Source organism: Xiphias gladius, chromosome 3, assembly GCF_016859285.1.
Source record: "Xiphias gladius isolate SHS-SW01 ecotype Sanya breed wild chromosome 3, ASM1685928v1, whole genome shotgun sequence".
Taxonomy (NCBI): domain Eukaryota; kingdom Metazoa; phylum Chordata; class Actinopteri; order Istiophoriformes; family Xiphiidae; genus Xiphias; species Xiphias gladius.
This window is the reverse complement of record NC_053402.1, coordinates 12,249,563-12,265,329: the sequence shown is the minus strand read 5'-3', so window position 1 is coordinate 12,265,329 and position 15,767 is coordinate 12,249,563. Positions and strand designations below refer to the sequence as shown.

Sequence of the window (15,767 nt, the reverse complement as noted above, 5' to 3'; positions counted from 1 at the left end):
ATTCTATATGCTGTTGATCATTAAAAGACTGGAGTGATATGTACTCAGCTGTTGTAGCATTAGACTCCATATAAAGGATGATGTGCTGGTTTGAGGCTGGCAGTGCCCGTTGAAGACATGTGCACTGCAGCTATTTAAAGACACTGTATTTAAAAATCCAAGAATGACATGTTTTCAACAACCAATCTTGATGAACAGTGTTTACGAATATGGATGTTGGAAGCAAAACAAAGCCATTGGCAGGAGGGTGGAAACGCAGTGAGATGAGGGAGATGAGCATCAGTGGAGGACTGTGCAGGAAGAGCCGTCTGATCTCTCACCTCTCACCAAATTCTCTAAATCGCACTGAGTGGTGAAAGAAATCTGACACCTGCACCCCACCATCAAAAACATCTAAGATTTCAAAGAAAATGAAAAACATCTCAGATTAACTCTCAGAGTTTTAAAGACAACAGTCAATATGTGCAAAGAGGCAGGGGTTTAGCCTGTTTGTGGAAAAGTCATCAGGTATGAAATAGGAGCAATAACTGAACGTACAATCACAAATCAATAATGCACACAAAGGTTGCTTACAATGTGTGACAACACGGCACCATACACGGCACAAGAGGTTCACTTAGTGACAAGAAAATTCAAAATAGTGGATAAATATACAGTAGAGTATAAGTATATCACCGTTCTTACTCAGGCACAGTCCTCCTTAAAACATAGAGAGAGAATTTTAGAACAACAGGATCTGGGATCAAAGCAAACAGGTTTGGCACACACGTGGAAAATTATATTGAAATAAGGCAAGGAAATGATATGTCAAAGGAAGATGAGGCAACAGAGGAACTTATTAGATGGACAGGAATGAAGCACTTTGAACGTAAATATATGACACATACAGTACCTCTCTCATGGAGCCAGATGTTCCATGAAATAAAAGAGCGAGGATTTTTTGCAGCAAGTAATGAGAGCCCCTGTTCCACAGCCAAAGCTTTATCTTTACAAGTGTGTGTAGCAGCTGCGACAGGCACTCCAAGAGCACAACAACGTTTTCTTAAGAGGTGAATAAAATCAAACGGAAAATCTACACATGTCTCCCAAATCAAAACATTTGAATGCCTTTGAATATATCTACAGAAGAAAACAGTCAACGTTTGGCATGACGCACAATCACACAACCACACACACCCTCATGGAGAAGCAATGTTCAGTCAGCTTTCAGAAGTAACAACAACGCGGTGTGACCCCCAGTGCTCATACAAGCTGACAGAAACAGGCGCGCACACACACACACACACACACACACACACACACACACACACACACACACACACACACACACACACAAAACAAACCCACCCAAAGTCCCAACCACCTGCTGTTTTTCAAAAACGCCTCTTCCTCGCTGAATGAAATTAGTAACAGCTGCATTCAGCAAGGAACGAAAGGTCCCCCCCTCAATAGTTACCTTTACACATACATCACAGTACTTTCAAGATCACTTTGATACGGCAGTGACAGTTTCAGGAGGATCTAGAGTGAGCAGACATTTCTCAGCGAGGAGACAGCGAGGCTACAGGTTGCAATGCAATGAGAGAGAAAAAAAAACCCAAAACATGCCTGGCTTTAGTTAATTTTTACAAAACCATAAAACTGAAGGTTAAAATTCTCTGTGTTTCTCTTTGCACTTTGAGAGTCTGGTTTTTGAAGCCACATCCTATTGCAATGCCAATGATTTTGTATTGAATCAATGGTGTCAACAGGTGGTTGTGCCATATAGGCAGCAGCAGTTACTGAATGAGTGTGTGTATTGATTGTGTGTGTGTGTGTGTGTGTGTGTGTGTGTGTGTGTGTGTGTGTGTGTGTGTGTGTGTGTGTGTGTGTGCATAAACAAGTGCGACAGTTACCGTATGCAGCGAGAGTGTGCACACACATTTACAAGATCTATATACACGTGTCAAGTGTATAAATTAGTTTTCTTTGTACATCTATGTGTGAGTGTATGATCAGTATTATCAACCCACACCTAGCAGTGTTGCTCTGTGGTTAGTTGTCAGCTGATCCGGTGGTGAAGAGGACTCTCTGGTCAGTCCGGGCCAGCTTGGCAGGTGGTTCCAGAGACTCCTCTCCTAGCACGGCCCCATCTGAGGGAAGTGCAAGCTCCTGACCTTCCTCATCGCTCTCCTCCTCCTCTTCCTCTTCCTCTTCTGTAATAGACAAGGGTATAGGAGATGGTTACAAACAATGCTTGGAACATGACTGTAGTTAGTCTGAGATACATTAAAAACACAGTGCAGAGTGTAAGTACCTTTGTCAGGATCCAGCTGGTTTAGACCCCGGCCTAAACTGGCAAACTAATGGCAAGAAGTGAATGTGTTAGTACTGTAAATATGGCTTACATTTTTTATTTCATTTGTGTGTGTGTGTGTGTGTGTGTGTGTGTGTGTTAGTGCGTGCGTGCGTGCGTGTGATGGTACCTCTCCCATGACAGCGATGGGGGTCTCTCCTTTAGCCTGAGCCACTCTATGCTCAATCAGGTAGTACATGTACTCGTCGTACAGCAGGCGGATCAGGTGAAAGGAACCAAAACTGGCTGCACTCCGCAGGGTCAGGTCCCTGATCACCATGGAACTGTAGAGCAGAGATGGTGGGAATGAAGAAATTGTTACACATATATTGTATATCACATTACAGATTTCCGTAACAAACAAACAAACAAAAACAATAAAACAAAATATAATATAATATAATATAATATAATATAATATAATATAATATAATATAATATAATATAATATAATATAGAAGAAGTGTTTCTCACCACTTCACTGTGACAAATTTTAAAGGATGAGTCACCTCAGTGCTGAATCTCCTCAGTCACATATTTACCCCAAATCCATTATTTCAGCTAAAAATGTGCAACTAAACTGATGCTGGCTTCACTATTGATTAGTCTGCCGATTTATTTCTCAATTAATTGACTAATTGTTTGAGTCTATGAAATTTTTAAAAAATAGTAGAAAAACAACATTTACAATTTCTCAGAGCCCATTGTGATGTGTTAAATTTGCTTGTTTTGTCCAACTAACAGTCCAAAACCATAAGGCATTCAATTTTTGTCACAAATGATGAATAAAAACAGCAAATGATCATATTTGAGAAGCTGGAACAAGATAATGTTTGGCATTTTTGCTTGAAAAAAGACAGAAACAATAAATTAATTTTCTTTCAATGGACTAATCGATTAATTGACTAAGCGCTGCAGCTCTTCTTGTTACAGAAAGATATTAAACTCTGGTAGGGATTCTACTAGGCTGATATCTCAGGATAACATTCTGTTCTGTGATTTTGGCGACTTTAAGGTTGTGACTTGAAGTAGTGAGAAAAGCTTGTAGCTGACACTCACAGCATCAACAAATACAATAAATTAGAATGGAAATAACACTGTCATCTGAGCCTCGCATGATCAGCTGTAGTGATTTTGAGAAATAAAATGACAATGCATACACACTTGCTCCTTTAAAATAATTACATTTCTTAGTCACCTTGGCACATAATGCATGAGAGTTCAAACTATTTTGTTTTGAAGTGTTAAAATATTAAGTTTGTCTTCAAAAAAGAGCAAGAGGGAGAAAACTGGGAATCAATAATGGGAAACTACAAATCTGTCGGTTACGTTGAAACTGTACCAATGGTCAACAACCCTTCTCATAAAATGCTTCTTGGCCTCAACATTTCAATCCTCTTCTAACATGCAAACGACCCTCCAACTGCTCTCCCATCACACCTGTAAAACGACCACTTGAGCAGGAAGAGCTTAGCGGCCTTCGGGAAGGCAGGGCTGTGCTGGTAGGGTTTCAGGACCTGGGAGACCACGCCATCCAGCCACGCAGCCCACTGCTCCAGGGAGTTCTGCTGCTGAAGGGTCAGCTTGAAGTCCTGCTCCAGCCGCTGGACAACACGGTCTTCACACCGGCACACCCATGAAGCCTGCTCCTGCAAAGGCCAGACGGGATGAGGGCAAGAGACAGTCAGTAAGAGACAGTCGCCTCTGCCATTAGTTGTATCAGTAGAGGGCAGCAGGATGACTTAAATTTTAGACAGGCTATCCTTCAAACAGAAGACTCAGGGTTAAATCTCTGTATAAAAAGTTACATGCTACCAGCTAAAGTCCCTGGAGGAAGGAGAAAGAGAGTTTTTGAGAAACAACAAAGAGGCCTTGTTTCACTTTTCCTGAAAAGGGAAGTTGCAGAAAAGATAGAATGACTCATGAAAGTCTTCCTAAAGCTGCAACCTGTAGCAGAAATTAATGCATTTTCACATAACTGAAACCAATGCAAGACTCAACCGCTCAACATTGAAATTCAGGTGACGTGACATGAATGCTGCCAGCACACAGAGTTCAGAGACTAAACTAACCTGCACGTTAGCAAAGTCAACGCGGTTGAGGTCAGAGAGCATCTGGTTGATCTGAGCCGTGTTCTGGAGTACAGCGCGGGCCGCCTGGGCGAGGTGGTTCAGACTGGTGTAGCGACGCAGTGTCTGGGCAAATGCGTTGGCTGAAGTTACCTGAGAGAGCACAAGGAGGAAAATGGTGGTTCAAGATAGTCTGTGAGAAAATTTCACGATAAGACTGTTTCCATAAAAATACTTCCCACTAACAATAATAAGCATGATTTACCTCGAAATTATGATGCAATTATATTACAAAAGTAGGCTTTTGTAATGGCTGGTCCTGCAGGCCTCAAACAGCCTGCTCCATGGCTCAGAAAACATGTTGTTCCAACAACTTCAAGCTAATACAAGGGGAGTGTACCTTGATACGGACCATTTCCTCTGGGATGTTCATCATGGCGTTGGTCAGCCAACTCTCCAGGCTCTTGGCAAAGTTGCGGATGGCTTGAGTTAAGGCACCTGGGGACAAGAGGATCATTTCATTGATCATTTCAGAATAAGTTTCCATTCTCTCACTCCCTGAGAATGTATGCGGCTTAATTGATTATCATAACAGCCGGTTCACATAGCTAAGATAAAAAGATTTCTTAGCCAAGTACTGAACCAGATTTCCAACGTGATTCCAGTTTACATGGAAGACAAACACCACAGAAAATATTTCTGTGGCAGTACTGCAGGGGGATTAAAGGAAAGATTCTTCCTCGTAGTAGTATACACTGTGATTAAATTCAAAGTCTGACTAATATTGAAACAGAAACAAACAAACAAAAACAAAAATCAGTTAAATACCAGTTAGGCAGTTTCCACAACAAAAACAGTGAGTGAACAGTAGGGAAAAAATGTCTGCTCTTTTATTACAGAGCCAGTCCATCTGTCCAAATGTTTTAACCAAGAAAAAGAAAATTCTCACAGAAATGTAGAATTGTTTGTACATGTGAAATGTCAGGGTGACCTCTGTTCTCTCATTCTAAATAGTTCCAGTTCACTCTATGGTTTAAGAAGAGCTATTATCTGGCTATTTGTATCCACATATACTGTAGGTATGTACATATATGTTTTAATGCCAACTGGAAGCTAAATAGTCAAATTTAAAATCATATATTGTAATAAAAAATTATCACAAAAAATGATTTTGCACTAAATCGTATTTCTGTGGGGTCACTTTTGAAGTGGGAAGGTTAAGGTATATTTACTGCATGTTCACACTTATTGTAGGGCCTTACTGGGAATGGGCCTGAGGACATCAGGGATGAGAATCTCCACCAGGCCCTGGTACAGGCTGTTGTCACAGTCACGGCTCCAGCGCAGCACTGGCTCATACTTGCACAGCAATACAAGGCAGGACTTAGGGAGACGCTTCTCTGACTCGTCATGACTGCCAAGACACAAACAGTTTGTATAGAAATAGTACTGGTACTGCAATAGGACATTTTATTTACTGTGTTTAGGGCAGGCACTGAATTCTGAATGTTTGCCTTCAAGACTTAACTACTCACACAGCCAACGTGGCATCTCCAGCCTGACTCTGGCTGAACCTCCAGAAGGTCTTCCACAGTGTCTCCACCAGGGTAAACTGCAGGTTGACCATGACATCCAGTATGGCCTGAGAGACACACAGAAAACATCTCATACATTACTGACTGATAATGAATGAGTGAGCACATACAGATTATCAGACGGTTGGACTCACACAACGTAAGCAAAATGAGGACATTAGGTATTAAAGGACTTTACTTTTGAAGTTGGCTACCCATCTTTTCCCTAATGTCTGACAATATGATCTTTCCTTTTTCCGCACCCTATACTGTACAAGTTAGTTAGTTTACTTTCATTCAAAGCAGTCCTCCACTGATCTAATGTCAACTGGATACAAAAGTCAACCTCACTAATACTCAATGGGTGACAGCCAGATAACCAGTGTCCTTTCAGTAGGTTACCTCACAGTGTTCTCTGTACAGCAGCTGAAAGCTCTTTATGTGCTCCAGCTCGATGCCCTCTGGCAGAGTCTTCCCCTGGAGGTCGATGTCTGGGAACTCTGGGAGAGCTCTGGATGCATCTGAAACACAAACATGAGACAACTGGATACTCAGAGAGAAATCACATCAAATGAGGGGTTAAACGCTATTACCTGTATATAACATTGTATAAGGTGTTGTATTATATTTTGAATACCATCATACCATAAGACTCATCAAGCCATTAGTTGATACCTGTAGGTATTTTTTCACTGTTCACTGAACTCACCTAGGAACTGCTGGTACTGCTGTACCTGGGTGCTGATGTCCACGTGCCCTGACCCCTGCTGCTGTTGCTGCTGCTGGCCTGCTCCTGATGCTGTGCCATTGGTCATTCCCTCCACTTTATGCACAGGCTTCAACCTGGTGGGAACAATAATAACGTACATAAGACAGCCTAGATAAAGATTCAGGTTTAGACAAAGATAATTAATAATAAAATGAAACAAAATGGCAATGTTGTCTTATCATAAAACAGATACCTGGAACTGTTAGAGGGTTTAAAAAAGCCTATATAGTGTGAGAGACAGATGGAAAACATGAATCAGTGACACAGCTGTTTAAAGGAAAAAGATTCAGATGCAAGAAATGGATAACAGAGAAATGGTTACAGTGGTGTAATGATAGACAATCGGTGTTTAGTGACATTTACAGTATGTGTGTACCTCTGTTTCTGTGAGAAGGGCTGCTGCCTCATGGCCAGATGTTGCTGGTCTTCCATCAGACGGAGAAGAGATGAGCCTGCCTTGATCCTAAGCCCATAGTAGTGGTATTTAGAATTACCCCTGTCAGAAATAGATGAAACATGTTTTTAAATGAGGTCTATATAAACCTACAGTAACGCCTCCAAAGCCACATTCATAGTCTCAGTAAAGACGGATTTAAAAATGTATATCCTTAATTTCATAAAATACAATAACCAAACCTACCATATAATTTAATTAAACCCATATAACCAAACATTTCTAAAAAGTCAATCTTGCTTCCTCACTCTCTCCTCCTTTGTCAAACTCACTCACCCACACACATGCTGTCTGTCTTCAGCTCTACCCACATCTCTTCCTACACTAGGTGAACATTTTGCAACGCTCCAAAGAGCTCTGTAGATTTTCCTGGAAAAATCTCAATTGTGTTCCTGTAGGGAAACTTTGCATGTGTCCACTAATTGACATCTATATTCAAATGGCTTGTATGCACAAAGAGGCTATCTGTGAAATGAATGCTGTGCCATATAACTCTGTGCTGCTAACGTGCATCACTGTAGGGGGAACATTGTGGGAGAAAGTGTCATCTGTGCACTTCTCTGTCTCTGTTTGCCTGCGGGACATTGATATTTTAAACTTTGATCATAAAAGAGCATGTCAGAAGAAACAAATTAGACAGAAAAATACATTTAAAAATCGGGACATTAATAAGGGTGTTGATATATACCCTGCCATATCACACAGGAAACTCTTGTATGAAAGGGGTACGAATGGGTTGTTTGTATATGGTCTATCATGTCTTGTATGCCTGAGTTTGGGCGTCTGGTGACCCATCTTACCGTGTGCCCAGGCGTCGTGTGCGTAGCCCCATGAACACAGATCTAATTAGTTTTCCAAAAGAGGCAGCATTAACAGGCTCTAGTTTCTGCTCCTGGCAGTGCAGCAGGTAGTGGCAGTAGAGGGTGGAACGTGGCAGACTCACTCCTTCAGCTGTCTCATAGTTGTCCAGCAACCACTGTACCTGACACGCAGGCAATGAAAAAGAGAAAATAGCTGGTGCAGTTAGCAAAGCCAATAGATACAGATAGATAAATAACAGAAAAACATACCTTAATATATGTGTACACATATATATATACAAACTTATTTTCAAACACATTACATTTTTCAGCTTAATATATAGCACATGCGCACACATTTTTCTAATCAGTAAATTATACAAACACAAAAAAAGCCATTCACATTTACAGCTTGTCGATCATTCGGGAATGAAAACACAAATACACAAATTTGTTTGCGTGCCGTGGCATACAACTTTGGTATGCTATGAATTAATGACCAGGAATACTGATGGGATGTTTGCTAAACATAAGTGGCTTACCATTACCCTATAGGGTTCAATATGATGAATTTGGGATGAACAATATAATGTTGGGGCATTTCAGACAAATTAAAAATGCCCCTCGTCACATGCACGGTAATGATATGAAAATGATGAGGTCATGGTTTTGTTTTCTGTGAGCAGGAAATCACAGTTAAAAATTCTGTATGCTACAACAAGTTTATTGTGATCAATGCTAGTATAGTATTATATGACCTGCAGCTCACATTTTCTGGTCCTAATACGAATCTCTGCATTTTTAATTGTGCTTTCCACTTGACAAAACTGAACTATGACGTCATCATTGTGCGCCACCAAAGGATTGTGTGAATGAGAACAAAACAAGAAATTCCTGCGCTTGGCGCCTCTGCATACCTTCTTGTCTGCCGACGGCACGCTACTCTCCTCGCCCTCTGTAATACTCACAGTGGCTGGGGAGGCGCGGGCGGTGTGTGAGTAGTTCTGACTGTTGCCAGCTACCCCTCCACTGCTGCTGCCCAGCATGTAACCCCCCTGGATCACATAGCTGCCTGCTGTGCCCCCGTTGGTGCCTGCCCCATCCCCTGCCCCGTTGGTGGTGCCACCTGTGGTCACTACTGTAGCTCCTCCCCCTGCTGCACTGGTGGGCTGGGCCACAAACATGGATACACCCCCTGTTGTGCCAGCAGTCACAGAGACAGTTAGAGGTGTGCCAGGGGTAGAAGCCTGTGAGCCCGATGTGGGCTGACCTTCATAATACTGGGCTGCCGTGGTCTGGGTGTACAGGGGTGTATCAGTGTAAGGAAAGTTGCTGGAGCGACTAGATAAGAGACATGGAAAGATGTGTTAGAAAATTAAAATGTAAAAAAGAGAAAAGTTCTGTCAGGACATGTAATAGACACAGTTTTATTCTAACATGGTGCTGGTGGTGTAGTTGGTGTCTCCTCCTTCCACATACTGCACTTGATTGGTGTACACATGTTGGACTGGCACTGGTGTGAGCTGCTGCTGGACCTAAGGAGCGAGCACACACATGCACACACATACACAAATCCAATAAATCCTTGCTTGCCTATTTAGCCCATATTAACCGTTTCATCATCTGAGAATCCTAAGAGCTTTCACGAACAGTTCCTTTAAAATTCTAACTTATGAAAATGTTTTAGCTACAGGCAGATTCTCTGTTCCCTTTACTCTACAGCAGCAGTCTCCCTAGTGTCCCTGACCTACTTGGAGAGAGGTAGTTTTAGCCTGCAGTGGTGGCTGATCTGGGCCTGAGCTGGTGACTGCAGGCTGGACTCCTGTCTCTTTCTCCACATGCATGGATAGCAGGTACAATGACTGGTAATACTGAAGGAGATCCAAGGGGAGGTAGAGGGCCAGGCACTCTGGCTGTCCTATCTCATCAACCACCTGTCCTTCTTCTAGATTCTTATCCCTGACTAATGCTGTCACATCTGTGGCAGGGAGGACCTGGAAGCCGGCAGAGGCAGGTTCGACCACAGATGCGATTAGCTGACTGATACTAAGCCAAAATGTGCAGAAGTAAAACTTTGGATTTCTCAAAGTTCACATGTGATCCTCTTTTGTGATGGAAGTTATAATAACCTGGGTGTTTGTTTGTATTTCAAAAATGTGTAAGGCAGTTATGGTAAAAGTGATCGTCAGACATCATATTTGACCACAGATGATCAACTATGTGACTGTGAATGTTTTACTTACCTCCTGGCTGATATTAACAGGCTGTAGACTGGTGACACTGAGCTGGGTTCCTGGCTCGGTCTTGGCTATCTGAGAGGTGGCCTGCACAACGGACCTCTGCTGAGATAAAGTCACTATATAGTTTTAAGAGTCAGGGAAACATTAACTTAATGTTCTGTGTGTAATTGTGTGTGTGTTTGTGTGTGTTTGAGTGTACTTTACCTGTTGAGCCGTCTGTACCTGCTGAACAACCTGTGTGGGAACTCCAGTCTGCACCACAGGTGGAGGGGGACTAGAGTCCGACACACTGTCACTTGAGTGAAGGGAGCCCTCTGAAGGACAAAGAACGAATGTAAGTACCTTCACAAACTGATTATATGATTCTTTTGCTTTCATGAAGATGATGATAAGCTGCTAGTTTGTAACTGTATCACTTATTCATGCTACCATTCAGGCAAAGTTGCAAACTTTTTTAGGCATGATAGTTAAAGTTGCTAACAACAAACTCCAACAAGCAATAATTTATTGAGGCGACTAATGTGTGTATTTGAACAATTTAGTTCAACACAATAACAATCCATAGAATATTTGAAGTATCTTAAATGATTGCTCCTTAATTTTGATAAAGTCAAATTATGACTTTTTAAAATGTATAGGTATGTATAAAAAACATGTTTGAAAAATAATGAAAGACATTTAAAAAACAATCACCTTTATAAGAGACAAGTTTTTAAGCAACTCCAATTTTATGAGGAGTAACCCCTAAAATATGGATTGATTAAGTAAAGTGCTGCCTGGTCTATGTTAGTGCCAAAGGCATACAATGGTATGTAATGTTCAACCTTTACCTGTGACCGTAACAACGATGTACTGAGGAGTGCTTTGAGCATTTCCAGACTGTGTGGGGGAGCCCTGGATCTCTGCAGTCACATATTGAGTCTGACCTGGCTGGGCCTGTGCTGTGGACTGGGCTTGACTACCAGCTGCAGGCTTCTGAGTGGTGATGGAAGTGGCTTGTTCAGTGGGAGTAGTTTGGCCAGTAGGTGTCACAACAGTGGGAGTAGCCACAGTAGTCTGAATCTCAGCCAGAAACTGAGGGGCAGTTGCAGGGGTGGAGCTGGCGTCAGGTTGCCCCGGTGTGACCGTAACACCAGCCCCCTGGGGTTGGGCTGTTGGCTGGATCTCACCTACGTAGCCTGAGGTGGCCATTACAAAAGCTGGGAATCACCCTAGGAAAAAGACAAAAGTGACTAGTTAAACGTCTCTAGTTAATATTAGGGATACTCTGAATTGGTCAACCTAGGATTCATCTTGGATAAATTTACAGTAGATGTTTGTTTCCAGGTTCTATTTGGTTAGAACAGCCTAATGTCATTTGGTCTTTCAAGCTGCTGTATACTCATTCAGACAGAGATCAGCAGGGGATAGAGGGTAAGAGTGATAAAATACTCCATTTTGGAGAATAAACCAGGATAAAGTGTAATGAATCACAACTTGTAGTAAATTATTTCTAGTATTAATAGTAGTGCAGAGTTATTCATTAATATTTTGGAGTAGGCACTCTTGTAAAATAACATGGCCAAGACTTGGACATGAGACCAGTGATGTTTGTTGCAGCATCTCTTTAAAGTGACAAAGTGGAAAATAGTGATCAACATCAGATGCCGATCTGATCAAACTTCCCCCCGGGGTCAACAGTTCATATCCTTGTTTTGTTCTCATCCTAGACAGTAGGAATATTTCTACATTCTACATTTGTTGCCTAAATGCAAATTTATGAGTAAGTGTTGTTACTGAAAGTACTCCTGTGGCAGACATGTTGGTGCTGCAGCTAATGTGTGAGGGAGGAGCATTGACGGGAACAAGCATTTCGGTGTCTCATTACCTGTAATGTGATCACACAGCCTATGGCTTTTCACATACACAGCTTTGCCCGTGGCGCAGGGTGGGGAAATCCCTTACCACATTGCATTAATATTGGACTAAATTCTGTTGTTACGCTTTATGTCACGCAAAAATTTCGAAGAGACAAGACGTACACTTTGATATTAACTTTGTGCATCTTTGACTGACTGAAAAAGAATAAGACAAAGGAAAGGGGTAGTTATGATCCGTGCTTTCCAAACCAAATATGTGTGTGTGTGTGTGTGTGTGTGTGTGTGTGGTGGTGTTGGGGGGGGGGGGGGTACTCCTTACGTCAATGGTCAAGTGGCAACAATAAACCTTATTACAAGGATATAAAGTTGCTCATTTGGCAAAGCAGCAAAAACAGAGGTTGAACTGGACTCGGACCTGCAAAGCACCTGCAAAACGCCCTTCTTCGCCACGCCCCTTCAATGTTAAATGTCCGTCACTTGCCCCAGCTTTCTCAACTTTCCATCATGGAGAGAAACACATTTCAGTTGCCACTGATTTTTACAACTCTGCCCCTGTCTCCACACTATCCCAAAACTGTCTGGGTAGTTACACTTTTAACTTGACTATCTTAATTTGGCCTGCCTTTTCGCCAGTTAACGTTATGTACCCAGAGACTTGGTTTTGTGTTGACTCGGAAAAAGCATAATGTGTTGAACCGCCATTGACTGCACGTTAAATACCGTTAACATAACGAGTCTCCGTTACGGGTAACTCGTTCCATTAGCTGTATGCAGTTGCGAGCACAAGCCTGTCGTGACAGCGTTGATGCTAGCTATCTAGCAAGGTAACACGGACAGCAAGCTAACTGGTCTCTACAACAACCGCCATTTTGTACCTTTTGCATTTGACATCGCCATAACAACGGCCTGCATGCATCTGTGGCTGCGTCGTCATGGCAGGCAGAATTCACTGTCACTCGAATGAGAAGCGGGCACAAACTACCCCACTGAAGAAACGGACTCGACTGATTATCAGTACGACGGCTAGCTTGCAGGCTAACCCCAGCTAACACTGGGAGGCAGTTGCCTGTTATGGCTACTGAAACAACAAGGGGGAAAAAGCAATAGCACAATTTAGCTGAATAATTAATGGACGGAATATATTTCCTATATGTTAAGAGATTCACCTCTGGTTCCACGTGTGTATTTCCCACCGGTAAAATGTCTTCTTTTATTTTTATGGCGGATTCAGTGGTTGTTGTTGTTGATTCTCGTTGCTGGGTTCTTGTCGCCAGGGCTACCGTGGCTATGGCGCTTCGTCCTCACCAGGGCAACTGTTGCTACCCACCCGCTACCTTCCCTCCCCCTTCTTTGCTCTGATTGGTTGAGCGCTTCCAAATTGTCTTAAAGCCACAGGGACGGCAAATTTTTACTACAAAGCCTTCCACGCCCATTTGTAGAAAATCCCTGTCTATCATGAACATAAAATTTGTACAATTGAGGCGGATGCTATGCCAGTGAAAGTAATAATTCTGCAGTTAGTGATTTAATAGTGTCATAGTAACTCTGTTTAAAATTCAAAACAGAGTGGCTATGACCAATACAAATACTATATGTCTTTGGTGATCATACATCTGTCTTGCACAAATGGATACACCGCAACCGAGCCCAATCATTGAATGGCCTCAGGATCCAACAGTTTGACTGATCTGAAATAACAAACAATAGTTTAATTCTATTGAAAGTTTGTCTTTAACTAAATCTTTTCCTCCGTTGTGCCGTAGATATATTTTTCAAAATGTTGGACACTCACTCACTTCTCATAAAGGTATACATCTACCTCCAGTATCACAATTGCAAACAATCCAGTGTTCTCGCATCTCTGACTCTCTCCATGTCATGTCAATGTCATCATTAGTATAATATCAAAGGACAAAACACAATACATCTGATTACATTACGTCTATGTTTCTGTTGTACCATTACTGTATAACTCCTGTAAAAAGTGTAAACAACCCATTTACCAGCTACTTCTAGACCTGGCTAGCCAGTTAGCAAACCCTAAGTCTGCTTTCATAGTTATGCAGCTGTTACACAACAGAATATATACATGCGAACACCTGCTGTGTACTGAAACACATAAGCAAAAACAAAAGATACAGTATGTAGGACCAAATTTTACAATTTTGGCTACAGTGTCCATTGTCCAAAAAATACTCACATTTAGGTAAAAAAAAAAAAAAGGTCAATAGCATTTTGATATTGCTCCTATGACCTCAACAGGTCACTTCAATGACACTCTATTAATGAGTGTCAGGGTGGACACCCTCCTAAAATGCCATTTTTATTTGCTTGTTCCGTCTCAGTAATTACAGATTCATTAATTTCCTAAATGAGCGCCCTTTGGCTATGTGGATACACAGATAAGAATGTGTTTTCTTTCAGTCTGAATCATAATAAGACTTCTATGATATCTGACTTTGAAAATGTCATTGGTCCTGTCTCAGTCCTCCCAGTTCACCTCTTGGCAAAGAGTTGACAGAATAAGTGATTTTCAAGTGAAAAGGAAAATACACACAAACGCACAGGTTTTTTCTGTTTTTAATTCTCATGAAAATTAGGTGATTTTATATCATTTTATGTCCAGTGTCTTTCAGTTAAACCATCATATGAGCTGTTTTTTAGTATCCATAAAGTGAATGGAAAGGGCTGCCATGTGCTCAAATTGTTTAAATATTTCTGTTAATAAAATGCATTGTAGGCTTTATAACAAAAGGCCTTAAGTATTCAGTCTTTAAGCGAGGCGTTTTGTTTTTCCCAACCACTATCATACACATTTTAGTAAACTTTTTTTTATTTGGACAACCATCTAAATTGTGCACCTGAGAACTCAAGGGAATAAAATGCTTTTTTAAGATCATTTGCCAAAAGCAGCATCAAAAGTCACTAATGTCTAATAATGTCTCATCCTGTTTGTGAGTTATAAGTAGATTGTTGATATTTTGCAATTGTTTTATAGCACACAGATCGCCAAATGGGTTAAAGGACATGTCCTCTTCCCTAAATTACAAAATCTTATGTCTTACTTTGCCTAAAATGTGCTGTCCTTCCATATTTTGCACTTGCACCATAACAACACATTATGAGACAGAGAAATTTTCAGTGGTCGACGAATTATATAGTTTCTTTACTACATCAATGTAAAATTAATCCATTACAAGTAAAAGTTTCACAAATAAAATCCAAATTTAATAAAAGTATGGAACTATTTTCAGCAAAATACACTTTAAGTATCAAAGGTAAAACTTCTTTATCAGCAAAATAATGAGCCCTGTAATGATTAATATAACTGATACTATTAGATATTACATTAATATCATTTTAATACTGATGCATCAATGTGTAAGCAACATTTTACAATCGTAGTGGCTTGAGGTGGATCACAAGATATATATCTGAGGGGCTATGAGATGAATAATGACAGACAAAAGCAAAAATTAAAAAAAAGTTCTGCTTCACAAATTTGTGTTCATATGTTGGACTTTTTTCTTTCCTCTAATCTTTGCTTTTTTATGAAATACAAAATGTGTGTGTGTGTGTGTGTGTGTGTGTTTGTGTGTTTGTATAGCACCTTCCATACAAGAAATGCAGCTCAAAGTGCTTCCATAATTAATGTAACATAAGATTG

At 41.1% G+C, this 15,767-nt stretch overlaps 1 protein-coding gene across 7 annotated transcripts; it reads right to left on the bottom strand.

The window, feature by feature from the left end:
* Nucleotides 1–1,339: 1,339 nt before the first annotated feature.
* rfx1a (regulatory factor X, 1a (influences HLA class II expression)) lies at nucleotides 1,340–13,385 on the bottom strand. Of its 7 annotated transcripts, none has more exons than XM_040115859.1 (18): nucleotides 13,267–13,385; nucleotides 11,072–11,452; nucleotides 10,446–10,555; nucleotides 10,245–10,343; nucleotides 9,439–9,536; nucleotides 8,919–9,342; nucleotides 8,002–8,183; nucleotides 7,124–7,243; nucleotides 6,688–6,821; nucleotides 6,381–6,499; nucleotides 5,940–6,046; nucleotides 5,667–5,818; nucleotides 4,805–4,902; nucleotides 4,408–4,557; nucleotides 3,776–3,984; nucleotides 2,466–2,619; nucleotides 2,297–2,342; nucleotides 1,340–2,195 (listed from the first exon to the last, which is right to left on the bottom strand). In XM_040115859.1, exons 2-18 carry the CDS (start codon nucleotides 11,430–11,432, stop codon nucleotides 2,035–2,037), a joined length of 2,724 nt encoding a protein of 907 aa, XP_039971793.1. In that variant the 5' UTR covers nucleotides 11,433–11,452; nucleotides 13,267–13,385; the 3' UTR covers nucleotides 1,340–2,034. The 7 variants fall into 7 exon arrangements, with proteins under 7 accessions (XP_039971793.1, XP_039971816.1, XP_039971807.1 ...); XM_040115882.1 differs by having other exon boundaries at nucleotides 4,817–4,902; XM_040115873.1 differs by having other exon boundaries at nucleotides 8,002–8,177.
* Nucleotides 13,386–15,767: the final 2,382 nt, after the last annotated feature.

Bases quoted from the DNA above. Each gene is read 5' to 3' on its own strand.
- rfx1a (XM_040115859.1), bottom strand. From the start codon at position 11,432: ATGGCCACCTCAGGCTACGTAGGTGAGATCCAGCCAACAGCCCAACCC. The intron at 9,343-9,438 runs GTTAGAATAAAA...TCTCTTATCTAG, and splicing joins AACTACACCACCAGCACCAT to TCGCTCCAGCAACTTTCCTT. The intron at 8,184-8,918 runs GTATGCAGAGGC...CCTGCGTGTCAG, and splicing joins TGCCGTCGGCAGACAAGAAG to GTACAGTGGTTGCTGGACAA.